This window comes from Bombina bombina, chromosome 2 (assembly GCF_027579735.1).
Source record: "Bombina bombina isolate aBomBom1 chromosome 2, aBomBom1.pri, whole genome shotgun sequence".
Taxonomy (NCBI): Eukaryota; Metazoa; Chordata; class Amphibia; order Anura; family Bombinatoridae; genus Bombina; species Bombina bombina.
In genome coordinates this window covers 902,744,313-902,763,355 of record NC_069500.1, presented here as the reverse complement: position 1 = coordinate 902,763,355, position 19,043 = coordinate 902,744,313, and the positions used below count along the sequence as shown (strand labels likewise).

The 19,043-nt window shown below is 37.5% G+C and overlaps 1 protein-coding gene across 2 annotated transcripts in view; it reads right to left on the bottom strand.

Annotated features, from left to right (window-relative positions):
- Positions 1 to 19,043, bottom strand: part of RBPMS (RNA binding protein, mRNA processing factor) — a 570,413-nt gene that overhangs the window by 355,071 nt on the left and 196,299 nt on the right. For both annotated transcript variants that reach the window (XR_008400695.1, XM_053703279.1), the window contains exons 2-3: positions 12,010 to 12,087; positions 2,044 to 2,082 (exon numbers count right to left, since the gene is read on the bottom strand). Coding sequence is in view for 1 of the 2 variants with exons in the window: in XM_053703279.1 (XP_053559254.1) it covers positions 2,044 to 2,082; positions 12,010 to 12,087 (117 nt within the window). In the remaining variant the exon portion in view is untranslated. The remainder of the gene's footprint in view (positions 1 to 2,043; positions 2,083 to 12,009; positions 12,088 to 19,043) is intronic.

The window sequence follows — 19,043 nt, the reverse complement described above, 5'->3', positions numbered from 1 at the left end:
GTACTCAAGTACCCCCATCAGGCCAGGTTTTCATTATAGCTGAGCCAGTGCACAGGTGAAGTAATCAGCTAGTCAGTAATACTAACTTGCTCTTACCCACCAGCTGATTATTTCACCTGTGCTCTAGTTCAGCTATTATGAAAATCTGGCCTGTTGAGGGTACTGAGGACCGCTGTTGAGAAACAATGGCCTAAACCTGCTATTTGTTTTGCAGCATTTGCAAGTTACACAGCTTGTTTTCTTTAGAACAAGTACATTTTTTCCCACAAAAGCAAGAGGTTTTTTAATGTCATTTTAAAATATCTTTATTCACAGAGTGAAAAATTTATATTATCAGATGGTTATAATTTGTACATATTTCATTATGTATATTCATATATTATTCTATTATTTTTTTTTAATAATTTTACTAACATTAATAAAGTAGACAACAAGTTGCAACAAAATGAAATGGCAATCTTAAAAGGGACATGAAACCCATATTTTTTCTTTCATAAGTTAGAAAGAGCATGCAATTTTAACCAACTTTCTAATTTACTTTTATTATCTAATTTGCTTCATTCTCTTGATATTCTTTGCTGAAAAGAATATCTAAATAAGCTCAGTAGCTGCTGATTGGTGGCTGCACATAGATGCCTCGTGTGATAGGCTCCCCAATGTGCATTGCAATTTCTTCAACAAAGGATATCTAAAGAATGAAGCAAATTAGATAATAGAAGTAAATTGGAATGTTGTTTAAAATTGTATCCTCTATCTGAATAAAAAAAGAACATTTTGGGTATTAATGTCACTTTAAGCACTGCCACAGAACACCATTTTCAACTAAATGATTAACCCACCGGCCTTTCTATGAGGGTGATGTTTTCAGTAGTGCAGTCTCGCTATTTTAGCAAGCCTTCAGGAGGGAGGGTCTAATAGCCCGGTTATACCCAGAAAATCCATTAACGACCAACGTCGTACAGGGTACAATACTTGTTTTATTATCCAGAATATGTAAGCAAAGAAGCACTTTGGTGCTAAATAAAAAGTATGTGCATACAAAAAAAACTGTCCAAGGATATTCCCGGTTTATTTATTTTTTTGGACCAATCTGAGGCACTTCCCTATGGTGAAAGTAAAACTTATTTTTTTCAAAATTAAACTTTCATTATTCAGATAGAGCATGCAATTTTAAACAACTTTCCAATTTACTTCCGTTAACAAAATGTGCACAGTCTTTTTATATTTAAACTTTTTGAGTCACCAGCTCCTACTGAGCATGTGCAAGAATAAACGTATATGCATTTGTGATTGGCTGATGGCTGTCACATGGTATGTGTATGAATTTGTGATTCGCTGATGGCTGTCACATGGTACAGGGGGAGTGGAAATAGACATAACTTTTAAAATTGTCAGAAAAAAATCTACTACTCATTTGAAGTTCAGACTAAGTGCTATTGTATTATATTGTTATCATGCATTTGTTGATTATGCAAATTTACTGTGTTTACTGGTCCTTTAAATACTGCAGAATTAAAGGGACATTAAACACAATTTTTTTTCATGATTTAGAAAGAGTATACAATTTTAAACAAATTTCTAATTTACTTCTATTATCTAATTTGCTCCCTTCTATTAATATCCTTTGCTGAAAAGCATATCTAGATAGGCTGAGTAGCTGCTGATTGGTGGCTGCACATAGATGCCTTGTGTAATTGGCTCAGCTGTGTGCATTGCTATTTCTTCAACAAAGGATATCTAAAGAATTAAGCAAATTAGATAACAGAACTAAATTGGAATGTTGTTTAAATCTGTATTGTCTATCTGAATCATGAGATAAAAAATTGGGGTTTAATGTCCCTTTAAGTGCATAATAAAAAAGGACAATGCATTAGACAATGCATTTACAGATATGCTGCATCAATATCAAGTGATTTATCATATGAGTATCATGACCCTTTAAGGATTGAAATTGTTACGCAACGCTTTAAACTGTTATACCTAGTAACTCATAAGGTAGCGCTTACACAATTTAAAAAGTAAACAAGCTACGTTATTTCTTACCTGCTTTGATGTAAGTTTTATTAGGGAACCTTCATAGCCCTGAAATAACAAGAAGTAAAAATAGATTACATTATTAGTCAATATACAAAATACATCACTGACCATCATATAGGCTAATATAGCATAGGAACGTTCCAATGCAAAAATGATTTGCTCTAATGTGCTATAACATGTCATTTCTGCATTACAGACTCTAGCTAACTATGGGGCCCAACACAATCATTGAGAAAAGTATATTAAATAATTTATATGCAAAAATTCCCATTGACTTTAACGGTGAATTAAAAAAAAATATATTTATTACATAATGAGATAAACTTATTTAATGGATTGACCCCTATGTGTTTAACAACTGCGAAACAGGTTAAGCACATTGGTAAAGTCCAACTTGTGATTTACAAGGATTGCTGGTCCCAAACAGAGCTACGTGTGACTTCCACTATAGAATGGGGAAACCAACATGCCCTGCTTTGGCATTGAAATGCAAACGCTTATGACTCACAAGTGGGCATGTCTTTACCTATGTGTTTAACCCCTTTGGCTCAGTAATACAAAATCACATGCTCTAACAAATTTGAGCAGCATTGCATTTTTTTTATTTAGATCGCCCCTTAAAGGACATAAAAATAATTGTTAATAAGTTGTATTTATGGATGGGCAAATGTTACCATTTTGGCATCCAAATTGTGAAATTACTGTTTCTCTTGACTTCATTAGGACTGACATTTTCATGTTTCTATAGAATTATGTTAACATTTGATTAATCCATTTGAATATTGATTCCTGAAATCTTACACAGAGCGGCCAATTTATCAATGTCTGTCCGACATGATACGCTGTAGCGTATCACGTCCGACAGACATCGCTGAATTCCGACAGCATTTATCATTGCACAAGCAGTTCACCAGAACTGCATGTGCAATGCCGCCCCCTGCAGATTTGTGGCTAGCAGGGGGTGTCAATCAGCCTGATCGTATAGGATTGGGCAGATTGAAGACCGCAGCCTCGGAGGCAGCAGATCAGTGATGAAGCAGCGGTCTTTAAATTCAATATGGGGAAAAAATTTACTTTTTGCAAAAATATATATAGAATGTTCTGCAAACATTCAATATTAAATTAAAGCGACAGTCTACTTGAAAATGTTCACTGTTTATTAAAAAGATAGATAATTTCCTGTGTGACCCATTCCCCAGTTTTGCACAACTAACACTAAAATAATATACTTTTTACCTCTGTGATTACCTTATAATCTAAGCCTCTGCAGACTGCCGCCGTATCTCAGTTCTTTTTATAAACTTGCATTTTAGCCAATTAGTGCTGGTTCGTGGATAACTCCACGGGAATGAGCACAATGTTATATATATGGCACACATATCTAAATCACAAAAAAATTAAACGCATGTCCCTTTAACTTGATTACAATGGAGTTTCCAGCAAGAGGATGGGGAGATGATGTAAGCATGATTTTACGGCTGAGATACTACTGAATTTTTTTTTAAAAAAAAAAGCCATTTCCTTACAATATAATGGCTATGATTACGACATAAGTCGAAACGCGTAAGCCAGTTCGGTGTTACGCTCGCTCTGTGAGGATATAGCTTGTTCATATGTGTTTATCTGGCTAATAAAGATTTTGTGTGTTTTACAACACGAACTGTCCGGACTTTCCTTATTACTGTGCATTCACCAGCAGGACAGATCGTTGGCATATTGCACTAAATTGAACTTTGTATCCCTGAAGTTCATTGAAGTTTGTTTGGTTTTTCGGATCGGCTTTGTTGCAGCATTGACTCCCAGACACACCTCCTCCCCCATTGGCCACCTACGGAATCTGGAGCTCGGAATACATCACGAGTGACGTCAACTCCCTCCTCGTGGTACAGCGATACAGCGTGCGTCCTTAATGTGGTGATTGTACCCGGCTCAACGGTACACGATATAGCAGCGTTGGAGCAATATTTCAAGCCAGCTGGGTCTCACCTGAAGTGGTCGCACAGCTTGGACGGTGAGGAATGTTATATTTGTTGCCTCTGTTGAATGATTAACAAAGGACTGGACCTATGTGGCTGACTAAAGGGGAGTTGAGGAAACAGGGTTTGAGATTTCTAGTACAAGCTATGAACTGTTGGGTATACTTTGTAATAATATTATAAGTATTACTAGGACCCAAGTATACGTGGAGGTCCTATTCTGGCATACCCCCCCCCCTTCTTGTAGTTATTATTTATGAGTTCTTTACGAGAAATGAGAACTTACATTTTCCTCTATAGAAGAACAAAGCATTTACTTTCTTATCTTAAAGGGGCATAAACTCCTTTTTTTTATATTTTAGATAGAGAATACAATTTTAAACAAATTTCTAATTTACTTCTATTATCAAATTTTCTTCGTTCTCTTGGATTCTTTTGTTGAAAAGCAAGAACGTAAGCTTGAGAGCTTGCACATGGAGCACTTTATGGCAGAAGGTTTGCAAGAAAGTTATCCATTTGCAAGAGCACTAGATAGGAGCACTATTTCCTGCCATGTAATGCTCTAGATGCCTACCTAGGTATCTCTTCAACACAGAATATTATGGGAACAAAGAACATTTTTTTTTATATACAGGTGGCCCTTGTTTTACAACGGTTCAATTTACACCGTTTCAGAATAACAACCTTTTTTTCCAGTCATGTGACTGCTATTGAAAAGCATTGAGAAGCAGTGCATTTATTAAAATAGCCAGTAGGTGGAGCTGTCCGTTTGTGTTGCAGCAAAGCCAAGCAAGCTGAAATTAATCAGTTTAACCAGACCTGAGCTATCGAGCAGATTTCAAAGGAACAAGATCTTCCTGTCTATAAATCAGTCCAGATTGGAATGCATAGAAAGAACTGTTTGCAGAAAAATGTAAGTGAAGTCTGTGTTGTGATTATTTTATTAGATTTATAATGCTGTTTAGAATTTAAAGTCTTCATTTCAAAGCTTTAAAAATAATGTATTAGGTGTTACTTATGACAATTTTGAGAGGGGCCTGGAACCTATCTCCCTCACTTCCCATTGACTTATATTATAAACTGGGTTTCAATTTACAATGGTTTCGATTTACAACCATTCCATCTGGAACCTAACCCCAGCGTAAACTGAGGGCTACCTGTATATCACTTTGAGGGCTAGATTACAAGTGGAGCGCTAATTTAACATGTGCCTGTAAACAGTAAAGTCACCCATTTTCCAGGCGCACGTTAAATAACCAGTCATTACAAGTGGCTGGTTAATGCTACCTTTGGTTAATTTAAAAAATGTCCCCCAATTGCCCCCAAAATACAGTGTAGTGTGTCTTAATAAATAAAAAAAATTAAAAAAAGAAGCATTTTTTTGGTAAAAAAATATTTGCACAAAGCAGTTCTAATGGGTTAAAGTGAGCGGGTATGTTGTGTTAGAAAAAGACGGCACTGAAAAGTGCTATTCCATAGCAGTCTATGGGGACTGTGTTAAAACTGCAGATATATATATATATATGCTTATATACATATATATATATTTATGTGTTAATTTGTGTATATTCACATATACAGGGAGTGCAGAATTATTAGGCAAGTTGTATTTTTGAGGATTAATTTTATTATTGAACAACAACCATGTTCTCAATGAACCCAAAAAACTCATTAATATCAAAGCTGAATAGTTTTGGAAGTAGTTTTTAGTTTGTTTTTAGTTTTAGCTATTTTAGGGGGATATCTGTGTGTGCAGGTGACTATTACTGTGCATAATTATTAGGCAACTTAACAAAAAACAAATATATACCCATTTCAATTATTTATTTTTACCAGTGAAACCAATATAACATCTCAACATTCACAAATATACATTTCTGACATTCAAAAACAAAACAATAACAAATCAGTGACCAATATAGCCACCTTTCTTTGCAAGGACACTCAAAAGCCTGCCATCCATGGATTCTGTCAGTGTTTTGATCTGTTCACCATCAACATTGCGTGCAGCAGCAACCACAGCCTCCCAGACACTGTTCAGAGAGGTGTACTGTTTTCCCTCCTTGTAAATCTCACATTTGATGATGGACCACAGGTTCTCAATGGGGTTCAGATCAGGTGAACAAGGAGGCCATGTCATTAGATTTTCTTCTTTTATACCCTTTCTTGCCAGCCACGCTGTGGAGTACTTGGACACGTGTGATGGAGCATTGTCCTGCATGAAAATCATGTTTTTCTTGAAGGATGCAGACTTCTTCCTGTACCACTGCTTCAAGAAGGTGTCTTCCAGAAACTGGCAGTAGGACTGGGAGTTGAGCTTGACTCCATCCTCAACCCGAAAAGGCCCCACAAGCTCATCTTTGATGATACCAGCCCAAACCAGTACTCCACCTCCACCTTGCTGGCGTCTGAGTTGGACTGGAGCTCTCTACCCTTTACCAATCCAGCCACGGGCCCATCCATCTGGCCCATCAAGACTCACTCTCATTTCATCAGTCCATAAAACCTTAGAAAAATCAGTCTTGAGATATTTCTTGGCCCAGTCTTGACGTTTCAGCTTGTGTGTCTTGTTCAGTGGTGGTCGTCTTTCAGCCTTTCTTACCTTGGCCATGTCTCTGAGTATTGCACACCTTGTGCTTTTGGGCACTCCAGTGATGTTGCAGCTCTGAAATATGGCCAAACTAGTGGCAAGTGGCATCTTGGCAGCTGCACGCTTGACTTTTCTCAGTTCATGGGCAGTTATTTTGCGCCTTGGTTTTTCCACACGCTTCTTGCAACCCTGTTGACTATTTTGAATGAAACGCTTGATTGTTCGATGATCACGCTTCAGAAGCTTTGCAATTTTAAGAGTGCTGCATCCCTCTGCAAGATATCTCACTATTTTTGACTTTTCTGAGCCTGTCAAGTCCTTCTTTTGACCCATTTTGCCAAAGGAAAGGAAGTTGCCTAATAATTATGCACACCTGATATAGGGTGTTGATGTCATTAGACCACACCCCTTCTCATTACAGAGATGCACATCACCTAATATGCTTAATTGGTAGTAGGCTTTCGAGCCTATACAGCTTGGAGTAAGACAACATGCATAAAGAGGATGATGTGGTCAAAATACTCATTTGCCTAATAATGCTGCACTCCCTGTATACATATATTGGTAATGGTATATATTCATATACATTTTAAATTTGCTACCCCAGCTGTGCGACGTACCCCCTTTGCTGCGCTAGGTTCTGTGCCGTATATGATGGCATCAGAACAAGGCTTACATTGGAGCATATGGAAGCACGCACTCGTGAGTGCACGCGTCCATGCAATGCGAAGTTACATTCGCATTTAGTTTTACCTATAATACCAGCGTACATTTGCGTGCGCTGGTATTAACAGTGGACAGCAAATATCGCCCTCACCTAAGTGCAATTTTGCACTCCACTTGTAAGCCCTAAATGTGCTTAAAGGGACATTAAACCCACATTTTTTTCTTTCATGATTCAGATAGAGAATACCATTTTAAACAACTTTCTAATTTACTTCCATCATCTAAATTGCTTCTTTCTCTTGATATTCTTTCTTTAAAAGCATATCTAGATAGGCTCAGTAGCTTCTGATTGGTGACTGCACATATTTGTCTCATGTGATTGGCTCACCCATGTGCATTGATATTTCTTTAACAAAGGAATTCTAAAGAATGAAGCAAATTAGATTATAGAAGTAAATTGGAATGTTGCTTAAAATTGTATGCTCAATCTGAATCATGAAAGAATTGTTTTGGGTTTAATGTCCCTTTAATTTTTCCACATAAAACAACTTTACAATACATTTTCATTATTTATTTTTCCCCCTTTTAATGTAATTTAAGAGACAGTCTAGACCCAATACATCATTTTGATTACTTATTGTTACATACCAGAGAAACATCCTGCAACTGGTCCCACATCTATAAGCTTGTAAGAAATACATGAAACATTTAAATATTCATTTGTTAGGAGCCAAAAATTTCTGCCACCTTCCGTTCACCTATTGCATGTATATATTTTTGTATGTTAAGTTTCTCCAATAACGATCGACTCTTAAATATTAATATATTAATGTCGACTCTATAATATCTTTAATAATTCTGATAGAGCATGCAATTTTAAGCAACTTTCTAATTTACTCATATTAGCAATTTTTCTTCGTTCTCTTGCTATCTTTATTTAAAAAGTATTAGTACTTACTTTTTACTTACATTTTCCTAGACGTGTCATTCTCCTCCCCCTACAGTGTTATCGGCGCAAAGCGCATGCGCAAAACCCAGGAGTGTGTACGGGCGAAAATAAGCTGTTAGAGCTGCACAACCATGAAGATAGATACTTGTGACGAAATATGGAAGGGGGCAGGCGGACATTTTAAACAGCCAGATGAGACAAAAGAAAGTACTAATACTTAGAAACGCTTTTTTTTACTAAATTGGGCTATAGTTGAAAATAATAATCGTTAGAAAGTTTATAGGAATGACTTATTTGAAATTTTGGGTTGACTGTCCCTTTAACACCTTAAGAATTTATCTAAAATGTTTAGCTATGCATAATAAAATAACTTCCATGGGCTAGATTTAACAAGCAGCGAATGATGCTTTCTCCGCCTGCTGCTCCTTAACTTGTCCTTTTAGGTGGTGGACTGCAATTATCCCGATCCAATTGGAATGATTGACACCCCCTGCTAGGGGCCAATTGTGCAGGGGGCGGCATTGCACAAGAAATGCTTGCGCAATTTTAAATACAGACGGCGTATGCGGCGGAAATGAATCATGTACGCCCTGCATTTAATAAATTGATCCCCATATTTTTATTTCCTTTGATGTAGCTTAAAGTGAAGGTTTACTTTTGTGAATGAAAGCCGGTTTTTGAAAAATACTATTAAAAACAGGGGCACTTTCATTCATCAAAGTTTAGAAAGCAGCCGTTTTGTCTAAAAACTTACCTTTGTTTTTTTGACAGCCAGAGCAGCTTCCCCCACCCGGAGATCCTCTCTTCACACGTCATCAATGACTAATCCAGCTTCCTCCAATCACGGCTTTCCCCCCAGGGTAGTAACTTATATAGGCTTCAGGACTTTCAAACAAGGGGTCTTGTTTTGGTCTCTACCCCCCTCATTAGAGAACATGTGTTTTAAACATTATTTTTAAATTTGTGCTTATACTTGATATCCCACACACTGTTTGAAAGAGCAGGAAATTGTCTTTTAAACAGTGGGTTTTTGAGGTTTCTTTTTTTTTTTCTTTCATGATTCAGATAGAGCATACGTTTATAATCAAGTTTCCAATTTACTTATGTTATCAAATTTGCTTCATTCTCTCTGTATCTTTTGTTGAATGAGCAGCAAAACACTACTGGGAGTTAGCTGAACACATCAGCAAAGGAAGGGGAAGGGGAAGGGGGGAGTGTTTGCTTTTATTGCTATAGAACTAATTTGCAGTGGGTGTTCCAGCTTCATAAGCTTCATAAGCTAAACTGTGAGCTTCTAAGTAAGTTTTTAAACTTTTTTTATTCTGGATTTTTAAATCAGTATTTGTGCATATTATTCTTTATAGTAGTGTATTTTACATGCAATTAAATAAAAATGGGTGAATACTGTCCCTTTAAAAATGCACACTCTATGTGAACTATGAAAGTTCAATTTTGACTTTCATAACCCTTTAAAGGGACATAAAAACGCAATTTTTTTTCTTTCATGATTGAGATAGAGCAACGATTTTAAACAACTTTCCCATTTACTTCTGTTATCAAATGAGCTTCATTCTCTTGGTATCCTTTGCTGAAGGAGCAGCAATGCACTACTGGGAGCTAGCTGAACACATTTGGTGAACTAATTAGAAGAGCGGTAAATAAATGCAGCCACAAATCAGCAGCTATCTCACAATAGTGCATTGCTGCTCCTGAGACTTCCTAGGTTTACCTCAACAAAGGATATCAAGAGAACAATGCAAATTAGATCATAGAAATCAGAAATGTGTTTAAAACTGCATGCTCTATCCAAATCAAGAAAGTTTAAAGGGACATTAAACCCAATTTTTTTCTTTCATGATTTAGATAGAGAATACCATTTTAAACAACTTTCTAATTTACTTCAATTATCTAATTTGCTTCATTCTCTTGATATTCTTTCCTGAAAAGCATATCTAGATAGGCTCCGTAGCTTCTGATTGGTAGCTGCACATAGATGCCTCATGTGATTAGTTCACCAATGTGCATTGCTATTTCTTTAACAAAGGATATCTAAAGATTGCAGCAAATTAGATAATAGAAGTAAATTGGAATGTTGTTTAAAATTGTATTCTCTATGTGAATCATGAAATAATTTTTTTTGGGTTTAATGGCCCTTTAAGTTTTACTTTACTGTCCCTTTAATCCAAACTATAAGAAAACAATTTTTCCTTTGTTGGAATATACTGATGATGCTATACTTATCAATGATTTTTGTCACAGGGATTGTAATGCTGGTTTTAATTATTAAGAAAAATATATATTTTTCTAACTAGGATTTTTTAAATAAAATTATTTTTAATCCAATTATTTACAGATATGTTTAGCAGTTGGATTAGAATCTAAATCACAGTGTAATATATGTGTTTCAGGTTCCAAATTCCATCTTTTGGACGCCCGATTATAACATTAGTGGATGAAAAAAGTAGCCTGAGGTTGCATATAACTTGGCAAACAGGAAGAAACTAGAATATTTCAATTACATTGTATTGTTTTAATGAAAAATATCCTGAAAATTGTCAACAGGATGAATTTACAGTGATATGAAAATTAGATCTAAAATATATTCTAAGACTAATCCATTTAGATAAGATTTCAGAATTATAAAAACAAATAAAAAAGAAGTTGATAGAGCAGTTTTTTTCTCTTTAAAGGGACAGTCTACACCAAAATTGTTATAGTTTAAAGATAAAGTCTTTACTACCCATTCCCCAGCTTTGCACAACCAACATTGTTATATTAATATACTTTATAACCTTTAACTCTCTGCCTGTTCCTAAGCCACTACAGACAGCCTCTTATCACATGCTTTTTCTTAGCTTTTCACAAGAGACTGCTTATTCATGTGGGCCATATAGATAGCATTGTGCTCACACCCATGGAGTTGTGCCTGACAATAGATAATAAGTAAAAGGTCGGGTGATCAGGAGGCTGTCGGAAGAGACTTATATACAAAGTAATCACAGAGTAAAAAAGTATATTAATATAACCATATTGGTTATGCAAAACTGGGGAATAGGTAATAAACGGATTATCTATCTTTTTAAACAATACCAATTTTGGAGTAGACTGTCCCTTTAAACTAGTAAAATTCTGAAATATAAATATTAGAATATTTTTATTAACAATTAATTGTTTGTTTTTTTTAAACCATAACTGCTGATGATGTAATTTTACCCAAATAGAAGATCCCAAAATGATCAATGGATATCATTTGAAATACATTTTCAATTTACTGATTGTGTAACATAGTAGTATGTTTTAGTGTTGGCTTAATTAATAGGCATGGGTCATATGGCAAGTCCAAAACTACAAATGTGTGCAATTTGTAAAACTAATATGAACAATATACTCAGGCAAGTAGCTTATAAGAGTTTACTGTATTCCAAGCAGATGCAGGAACACCCTTTGAGATGGGGTGAGCTCCCTCTTTGATTTCTGTTGTGTCTCGTTTACATAGCTTTTCTATACCCAGTACTGCAATGCTGAAAAATGTAGCAAAGGGCAGCTTTACCAGGCACAGGCAGATATATCAAATGTCAAAAAAGGTAAAGTATCTAATTGTAGACAATTTAATACACTCCAGCAGATAAAATAGATCATTGCGAGCACATTAAATGGAAGTGAATTTTACAATACAGTGTTTAAAAATTCTAATCTCAGATAAGGGAATAAAGTTTTCAGTCTTCCAATATAGGCAATTTTTTTTTTTACCAGCAATTTATTAGGTAATCGACATGTAAACAATACAATACCTTAAATGGTCGGAATAATAAGTACAGTTCCCTTGGTTTGATGTCTAACGGTAATCCACTGACAAACAAAGTCCTCACCTGAAAATACAAGAAAGTTTAATGTTACAGACAGTTCTTTCCCAAACATCATAATATAAATAGATTTTAAATATATATGGCAGCTATACACAAAAACAAAACAAAATTAATAATGAAAGGGGCAATAAAGTAATTTAATGAAACTTACACTGTTCTTGCGGACTACAGACTTTCCCTAACTGCACTACTTGGTTTTTTTGTTTGTTTTTCAAACAATACAATACAAACAGCCAAACAATGATCTGAAGTTGAAAATAATAGCTCAGATACTACAGTGTATGATTGACTGCACAGCTTAGTTTTTTAGTTTTTTTTGTTTTTTTCGGGGTGGGGGAGTGGCCAGGGACTGTCTGGAGGCTGCAAGTACAAGGTAAATATCATTTAAACCATGCAGTAATTTAACAAGCATTTTAAATGCATCACACTAATGTCCCTTCAATCAGATAACATAATGTGATATAAGTAACATTTTTCTTTCATGATTCATGATAGAGCATGTCATTTTAAGCAATTTTCTAATTTACTCATATTTTTATTCATTCTCTTGCTATCTTTATTTGAAAAAGCAGGAATGTAAAGCTTAGGAGCTGGCCCATTTTTGGTTCGGCACCCTGGGTAGTGCTTGCTGATTGGTGGCTACATTTAGTCAAAAGCACTAAGGACTAAGTATCAATAAGAGGACAAAGCCTTACACATTTATTTATACAGTATATATAATCAGCAATAGCAAGCGATCCGCTAATAATTGTGCAAACAAATAATAGTGCACATAATTCAAATAACTCCCATCAATCTAGGGCTAAGTGTAAATAATAAGCTTGACGCTATATTAGGCAAAGCATAGTCCTAAATCATTTGATTTAATATAAACAATCCTATTTTATTTCTGGGTTGCTCATAAGCCAAGAGTAGTTATAAACTTATACTGTCCTGAAAAAGTGAAAAGTAAACGTCTGTAGATGTCCTTTAGGCTAACGGCATAACCATAAAACGCAATACCATGTGCAGGAGTTCATCGGAGAGAAGCAGTTAGTGCCATGTGCAAACCAACCAATTAATAATGAGATTCGTTGACTATCTTGCAAGCGATATTAGCGCTTCACTTTGTAATACCAGCGCACAATAATGTGTGTTGGTATTACAAGTAAATCTCAATGCGACCGCAAGCTCAAATTCACATTGCTAGGAAGCATTGCGCTCATGTAAGCGGACTTCCATAGGCTCCTATTGGAACCTAGATCTAAGCCGTCATATAAAGCTAACCATTAATTAGAACATAATAAATTATAGGAGAAAGATTTGAAATAATGGTGAAAAATAAAAAACAAACAAGGAAAAAACAAATTGAAGCACTTGAAGATACATAGCATGCCGAAAAGCAAAGAGGGGAATAGGAGAAAAAAGTTGTTAATTTGTAAAAGAAGTTGCCGTGCAAAGGCATGGTTTGTTTTCTATTTCTTTCTATTGGTTTGTAAGAGGTTAATACAATGTCATGTGAATTCAGGATATAACCAAATGGTGTAACTCTTGATCAGCCTAATCACAATGAGGTATCTGGCTTCAAAAGCTAAACCCTGGGTCCCCCGGTCACACTGCTTATTTTAAAAAAATAATAATAATAATTTTCAATAATTTTTATTAATATTTTTCAATAGTTTATATTTAATATTTCAATAACGCGCATTAAAGAAAGCAGTTTTTCATGTGCGCTAACTCGACCACGTTAGTCCTAGGTTGCGAACTCCAATGCACGTTACACATATTTTACATTTCTTTGTTCTTCACATAGAAAATAATGTACTTTTTTTCTATAGAAATATATCTGATACTGTTAATGTAAAATACATATCTATACCTATATATCTATGTGAATTGATATACAGGTATAGGTATATAGAGATATATAGAGAAATATGTATTTACAATAAAAACAGAATTTATGCTTACCTGATAAATTACTTTCTCCAACGGTGTGTCCGGTCCACGGCGTCATCCTTACTTGTGGGATATTCTCTTCCCCAACAGGAAATGGCAAAGAGTCCCAGCAAAGCTGGTCACATGATCCCTCCTAGGCTCCGCCCACCCCAGTCATTCGACCGACGGACAGGAGGAAATATATATAGGAGAAACCATATGATACCGTGGTGACTGTAGTTAGAGAAAATAATTCATCAGACCTGATTAAAAAACCAGGGCGGGCCGTGGACCGGACACACCGTTGGAGAAAGTAATTTATCAGGTAAGCATAAATTCTGTTTTCTCCAACATTGGTGTGTCCGGTCCACGGCGTCATCCTTACTTGTGGGAACCAATACCAAAGCTTTAGGACACGGATGAAGGGAGGGAGCAAATCAGGTCACCTAAACGGAAGGCACCACAGCTTGCAAAACCTTTCTCCCAAAAATAGCCTCCGAAGAAGCAAAAGTATCAAATTTGTAAAATTTGGCAAAAGTGTGCAGTGAAGACCAAGTCGCTGCCTTACATATCTGGTCAACAGAAGCCTCGTTCTTGAAGGCCCATGTGGAAGCCACAGCCCTAGTGGAGTGAGCTGTGATTCTTTCAGGAGGCTGCCGTCCGGCAGTCTCATAAGCCAAACAGATAATGCTTTTAAGCCAAAAGGAAAGAGAGGTAGAAGTCGCTTTTTGACCTCTCCTTTTACCAGAATAAACAACAAACAAGGAAGATGTTTGTCTGAAATCTTTAGTAGCCTCTAAATAGAACTTTAGAGCACGGACAACGTCCAAATTGTGTAACAAACGTTCCTTCTTTGAAACTGGATTCGGACACAAAGAAGGTACAACTATCTCCTGGTTAATATTTTTGTTAGAAACAACTTTAGGAAGAAAACCAGGCTTAGTACGCAAAACCACCTTATCTGCATGGAACACCAGATAAGGAGGAGAACACTGCAGAGCAGATAACTCTGAAACTCTTCTAGCAGAAGAAATTGCAACCAAAAACAAAACTTTCCAAGATAGTAACTTAATATCTACGGAATGTAAGGGTTCAAACGGAACCCCTTGAAGAACTGAAAGAACTAGATTTAGACTCCAGGGAGGAGTCAATGGTCTGTAAACAGGCTTGATCCTAACCAGAGCTTGAACAAATGCTTGAACATCTGGCACAGCTGCCAGTCTTTTGTGTAGTAAGACAGATAAGGCAGAGATCTGTCCCTTTAGAGAACTTGCAGATAAACCTTTCTCCAAACCTTCTTGAAGAAAGGAGAGAATCTTAGGAATTTTTATCTTATTCCATGGGAATCCTTTGGATTCACACCAACAGATATATTTTTTCCATATCTTATGGTAAATTTTTCTAGTTACAGGTTTTCTGGCCTGAACCAGAGTATCTATCACCGAATCTGAAAACCCACGCTTTGATAGAATCAAGCGTTCAAACTCCAAGCCGTCAGTTGGAGGGAGACCAGATTTGGGTGTTCGAATGGACCTTGAACAAGAAGGTCCTGTCTCAAAGGTAGCTTCCATGGTGGAGCCGATGACATATTCACCAGGTCTGCATACCAAGTCCTGCGTGGCCACGCAGGAGCTATCAAGATCACCGAGGCCCTCTCCTGATTGATCCTGGCTACCAGCCTGGGAATGAGAGGAAACGGTGGGAATACGTAAGCTAGGTTGAAAGTCCAAGGTGCTACTAGTGCATCTACTAGAGTCGCCTTGGGATCCCTGGATCTGGACCCGTAGCAAGGAACCTTGAAGTTCTGACGAGACGCCATCAGATCCATGTCTGGAATGCCCCATAATTGAGTTATTTGGGCAAAGATTTCCGGATGGAGTTCCCACTCCCCCGGATGAAATGTCTGACGACTCAGAAAATCCGCTTCCCAATTTTCCACTCCTGGGATGTGGATTGCAGACAAGTGGCAGGAGTGATCCTCCGCCCATTGAATTATTTTGGTCACTTCCTTCATCGCCAGGGAACTCTTTGTTCCCCCTTGATGATTGATATAAGCAACAGTCGTCATGTTGTCTGATTGGAACCTTATGAATTTGGCCTTTGCTAGTTGAGGCCAAGCTCTGAGAGCATTGAATATCGCTCTCAGTTCCAGAATGTTTATCGGGAGAAGAGACTCTTCCCGAGACCATAGACCTGAGCTTTCAGGGATTCCCAGACCGCACCCCAGCCCACTAGACTGGCGTCGGTCGTGACAATTACCCACTCTGGCCTGCGGAAGCTCATTCCCTGGGACAGATGGTCCAGGGTCAGCCACCAACGGAGTGAATCTCTGGTCCTTTGATCTACTTGAATCATTGGAGACAAGTCTGTATAATCCCCATTCCACTGTTTGAGCATGCACAGTTGTAATGGTCTTAGATGAATTCGTGCAAAAGGAACTATGTCCATTGTTGCAACCATCAATCCTATTACTTCCATGCACTGCGCTATGGAAGGACGAGGAACAGAATGAAGTACTTGACAAGAGCTTAGAAGTTTTGATTTTCTGACCTCTGTCAGAAAAATCCTCATTTCTAAGGAATCTATTATTGTTCCCAAGAAGGGAACTCTTGTTGACGGGGACAGAGAACTCTTTTCTTTGTTCACCTTCCATCCGTGAGATGTGAGAAAGGCTAGAACGATGTTCGTATGAGCCTTTGCCTTTGACAGGGACGACGCTTGTATTAGAATGTCGTCCAAGTAAGGTACTACTGCAATGCCCCTTGGTCTTAGAACCGCTAGAAGGGACCCTAGCACCTTTGTGAAAATCCTTGGAGCAGTGGCTAATCCGAATGGAAGAGCCACAAACTGGAAATGTTTGTCCAGAAAAGCGAACCTTAGGAACTGATGATGTTCCTTGTGGATAGGGATATGTAGGTACGCATCCTTTAGATCCACGGTAGTCATAAATTGACTTTCCTGGATGGTGGGTAGAATCGTTCGAATAGTTTCCATTTTGAACGATGGTACCCTGAGAAATTTGTTTAGGATCTTCAAATCCAGAATTGGTCTGAACGTTCCCTCTTTTTTGGGAACTACGAACAGATTGGAATAAAATCCCATACCTTGTTCCTTTATTGGAACTGGGTGTATCACACCCATCTTTAACAGGTCTTCTACACAATGTAAGAATGCCTGTCTCTTTATTTGGTTTGAGGATAAGTGAGACTTGTGGAACCTTCCCCTTGGGGGTAGTTCCTTGAATTCCAGGAGATAACCTTGAGAAACTATTTCTAGCGCCCAAGGATCCTGAACATCTCTTGCCCAAGCCTGAGCAAAGAGAGAGAGTCTGCCCCCCACCAGATCCGGTCCCGGATCGGGGGCTACTCCTTCATGCCGTTTTGTTAGCAGTGGCAGGCTTCTTGGCCTGCTTACCCTTGTTCCAGCCTTGCATTGGTTTCCAGGCTGGTTTGGGTTGTGAGGCATTACCCTCTTGCTTAGAGGATGCAGAATTAGAGGCTGGTCCATTTCTGCGAAAGGGACGAAAATTAGGCTTATTTTTAGCCTTAAAAGACCTATCCTGTGGAAGGGCGTGGCCCTTTCCCCCAGTGATGTCTGAAATAATCTCTTTCAAATCAGGTCCAAATAAAGTTTTACCTTTGAAAGGAATGTTAAGCAATTTTGTCTTGGATGACACATCCGCTGACCAAGACTTTAGCCAAAGCGCTCTGCGCGCCACGATAGCAAACCCTGAATTTTTCGCCGCTAATTTTGCTAATTGCAAAGCGGCATCTAAAATAAAAGAGTTAGCCAATTTAAGTGCGTGAACTCTGTCCATAACCTCCTCATATGGAGTTTCTCTACTGAGCGACTTTTCTAGTTCCTCGAACCAGAACCACGCTGCCGTAGTGACAGGAACAATGCATGAAATTGGTTGTAGAAGGTAGCCTTGCTGTACAAAAATCTTTTTAAGCAAACCCTCCAATTTTTTATCCATAGGATCTTTGAAAGCACAACTATCTTCGATAGGAATAGTAGTGCGTTTGTTTAGAGTAGAAACTGCCCCCTCGACCTTGGGGACTGTCTGCCATAAGTCCTTTCTGGGGTCGACCATAGGAAATAATTTCTTAAATATAGGGGGAGGAACAAAAGGTATGCCGGGCTTTTCCCACTCTTTATTTACTATGTCCGCCACCCGCTTGGGTATAGGAAAAGCGTCGGGGGGCACCGGAACCTCTAGGAACCTGTCCATCTTGCATAATTTCTCTGGAATGACCAAATTGTCACAATCATCCAGAGTAGATAATACCTCCTTAAGCAGTGCGCGGAGATGTTCTAATTTAAATTTAAATGTCACAACATCAGGTTCAGCTTGATGAGAAATTTTTCCTGAATCTGAAATTTCTCCCTCAGACAAAACCTCCCTCATGGCCCCTTCAGATTGGTGTGAGGGTATGACAGAACAATTATCATCAGCGTCCTCTTGCTCTTCAGTGTTTAAAACAGAGCAATCGCGCTTTCTCTGATAAGTAGGCATTTTGGATAAAAGATTTGCTATGGAGTTATCCATTACAGCCGTTAATTGTTGCATGGTAATAAGTATTGGCGCACTAGATGTACTAGGGGCCTCCTGCATGGGCAAAACTGGTGTAGACACAGTAGGAGATGATGTAGTATCATGTTTACTCCCCTCATTTGAGGAATCATCTTGGGCAATATCATTATTTGTGTCAGTACTGTCCTTACTTTGTTTGGACGCTATGGCACAATTATCACATAAATTTAAATGGGGAGACACATTGGCTTTCATACATATAGAACATAGCTTATCTGAAGGTACAGACATGTTAAACAGGCTTAAACTTGTCAACAAAGCACAAAAAACGTTTTAAAATAAAACCGTTACTGTCACTTTAAATTTCAAACAGAAAACACTTTATTACTGAATATGTGAAAAAGTATGAAGGAATTGTTCAAAAATTACCAAAATTTCACCACATTGTCTTAAAGCCTTAAAAGTATTGCACACCAAATTTCAGAGCTTTAACCCTTAAAATAACGGA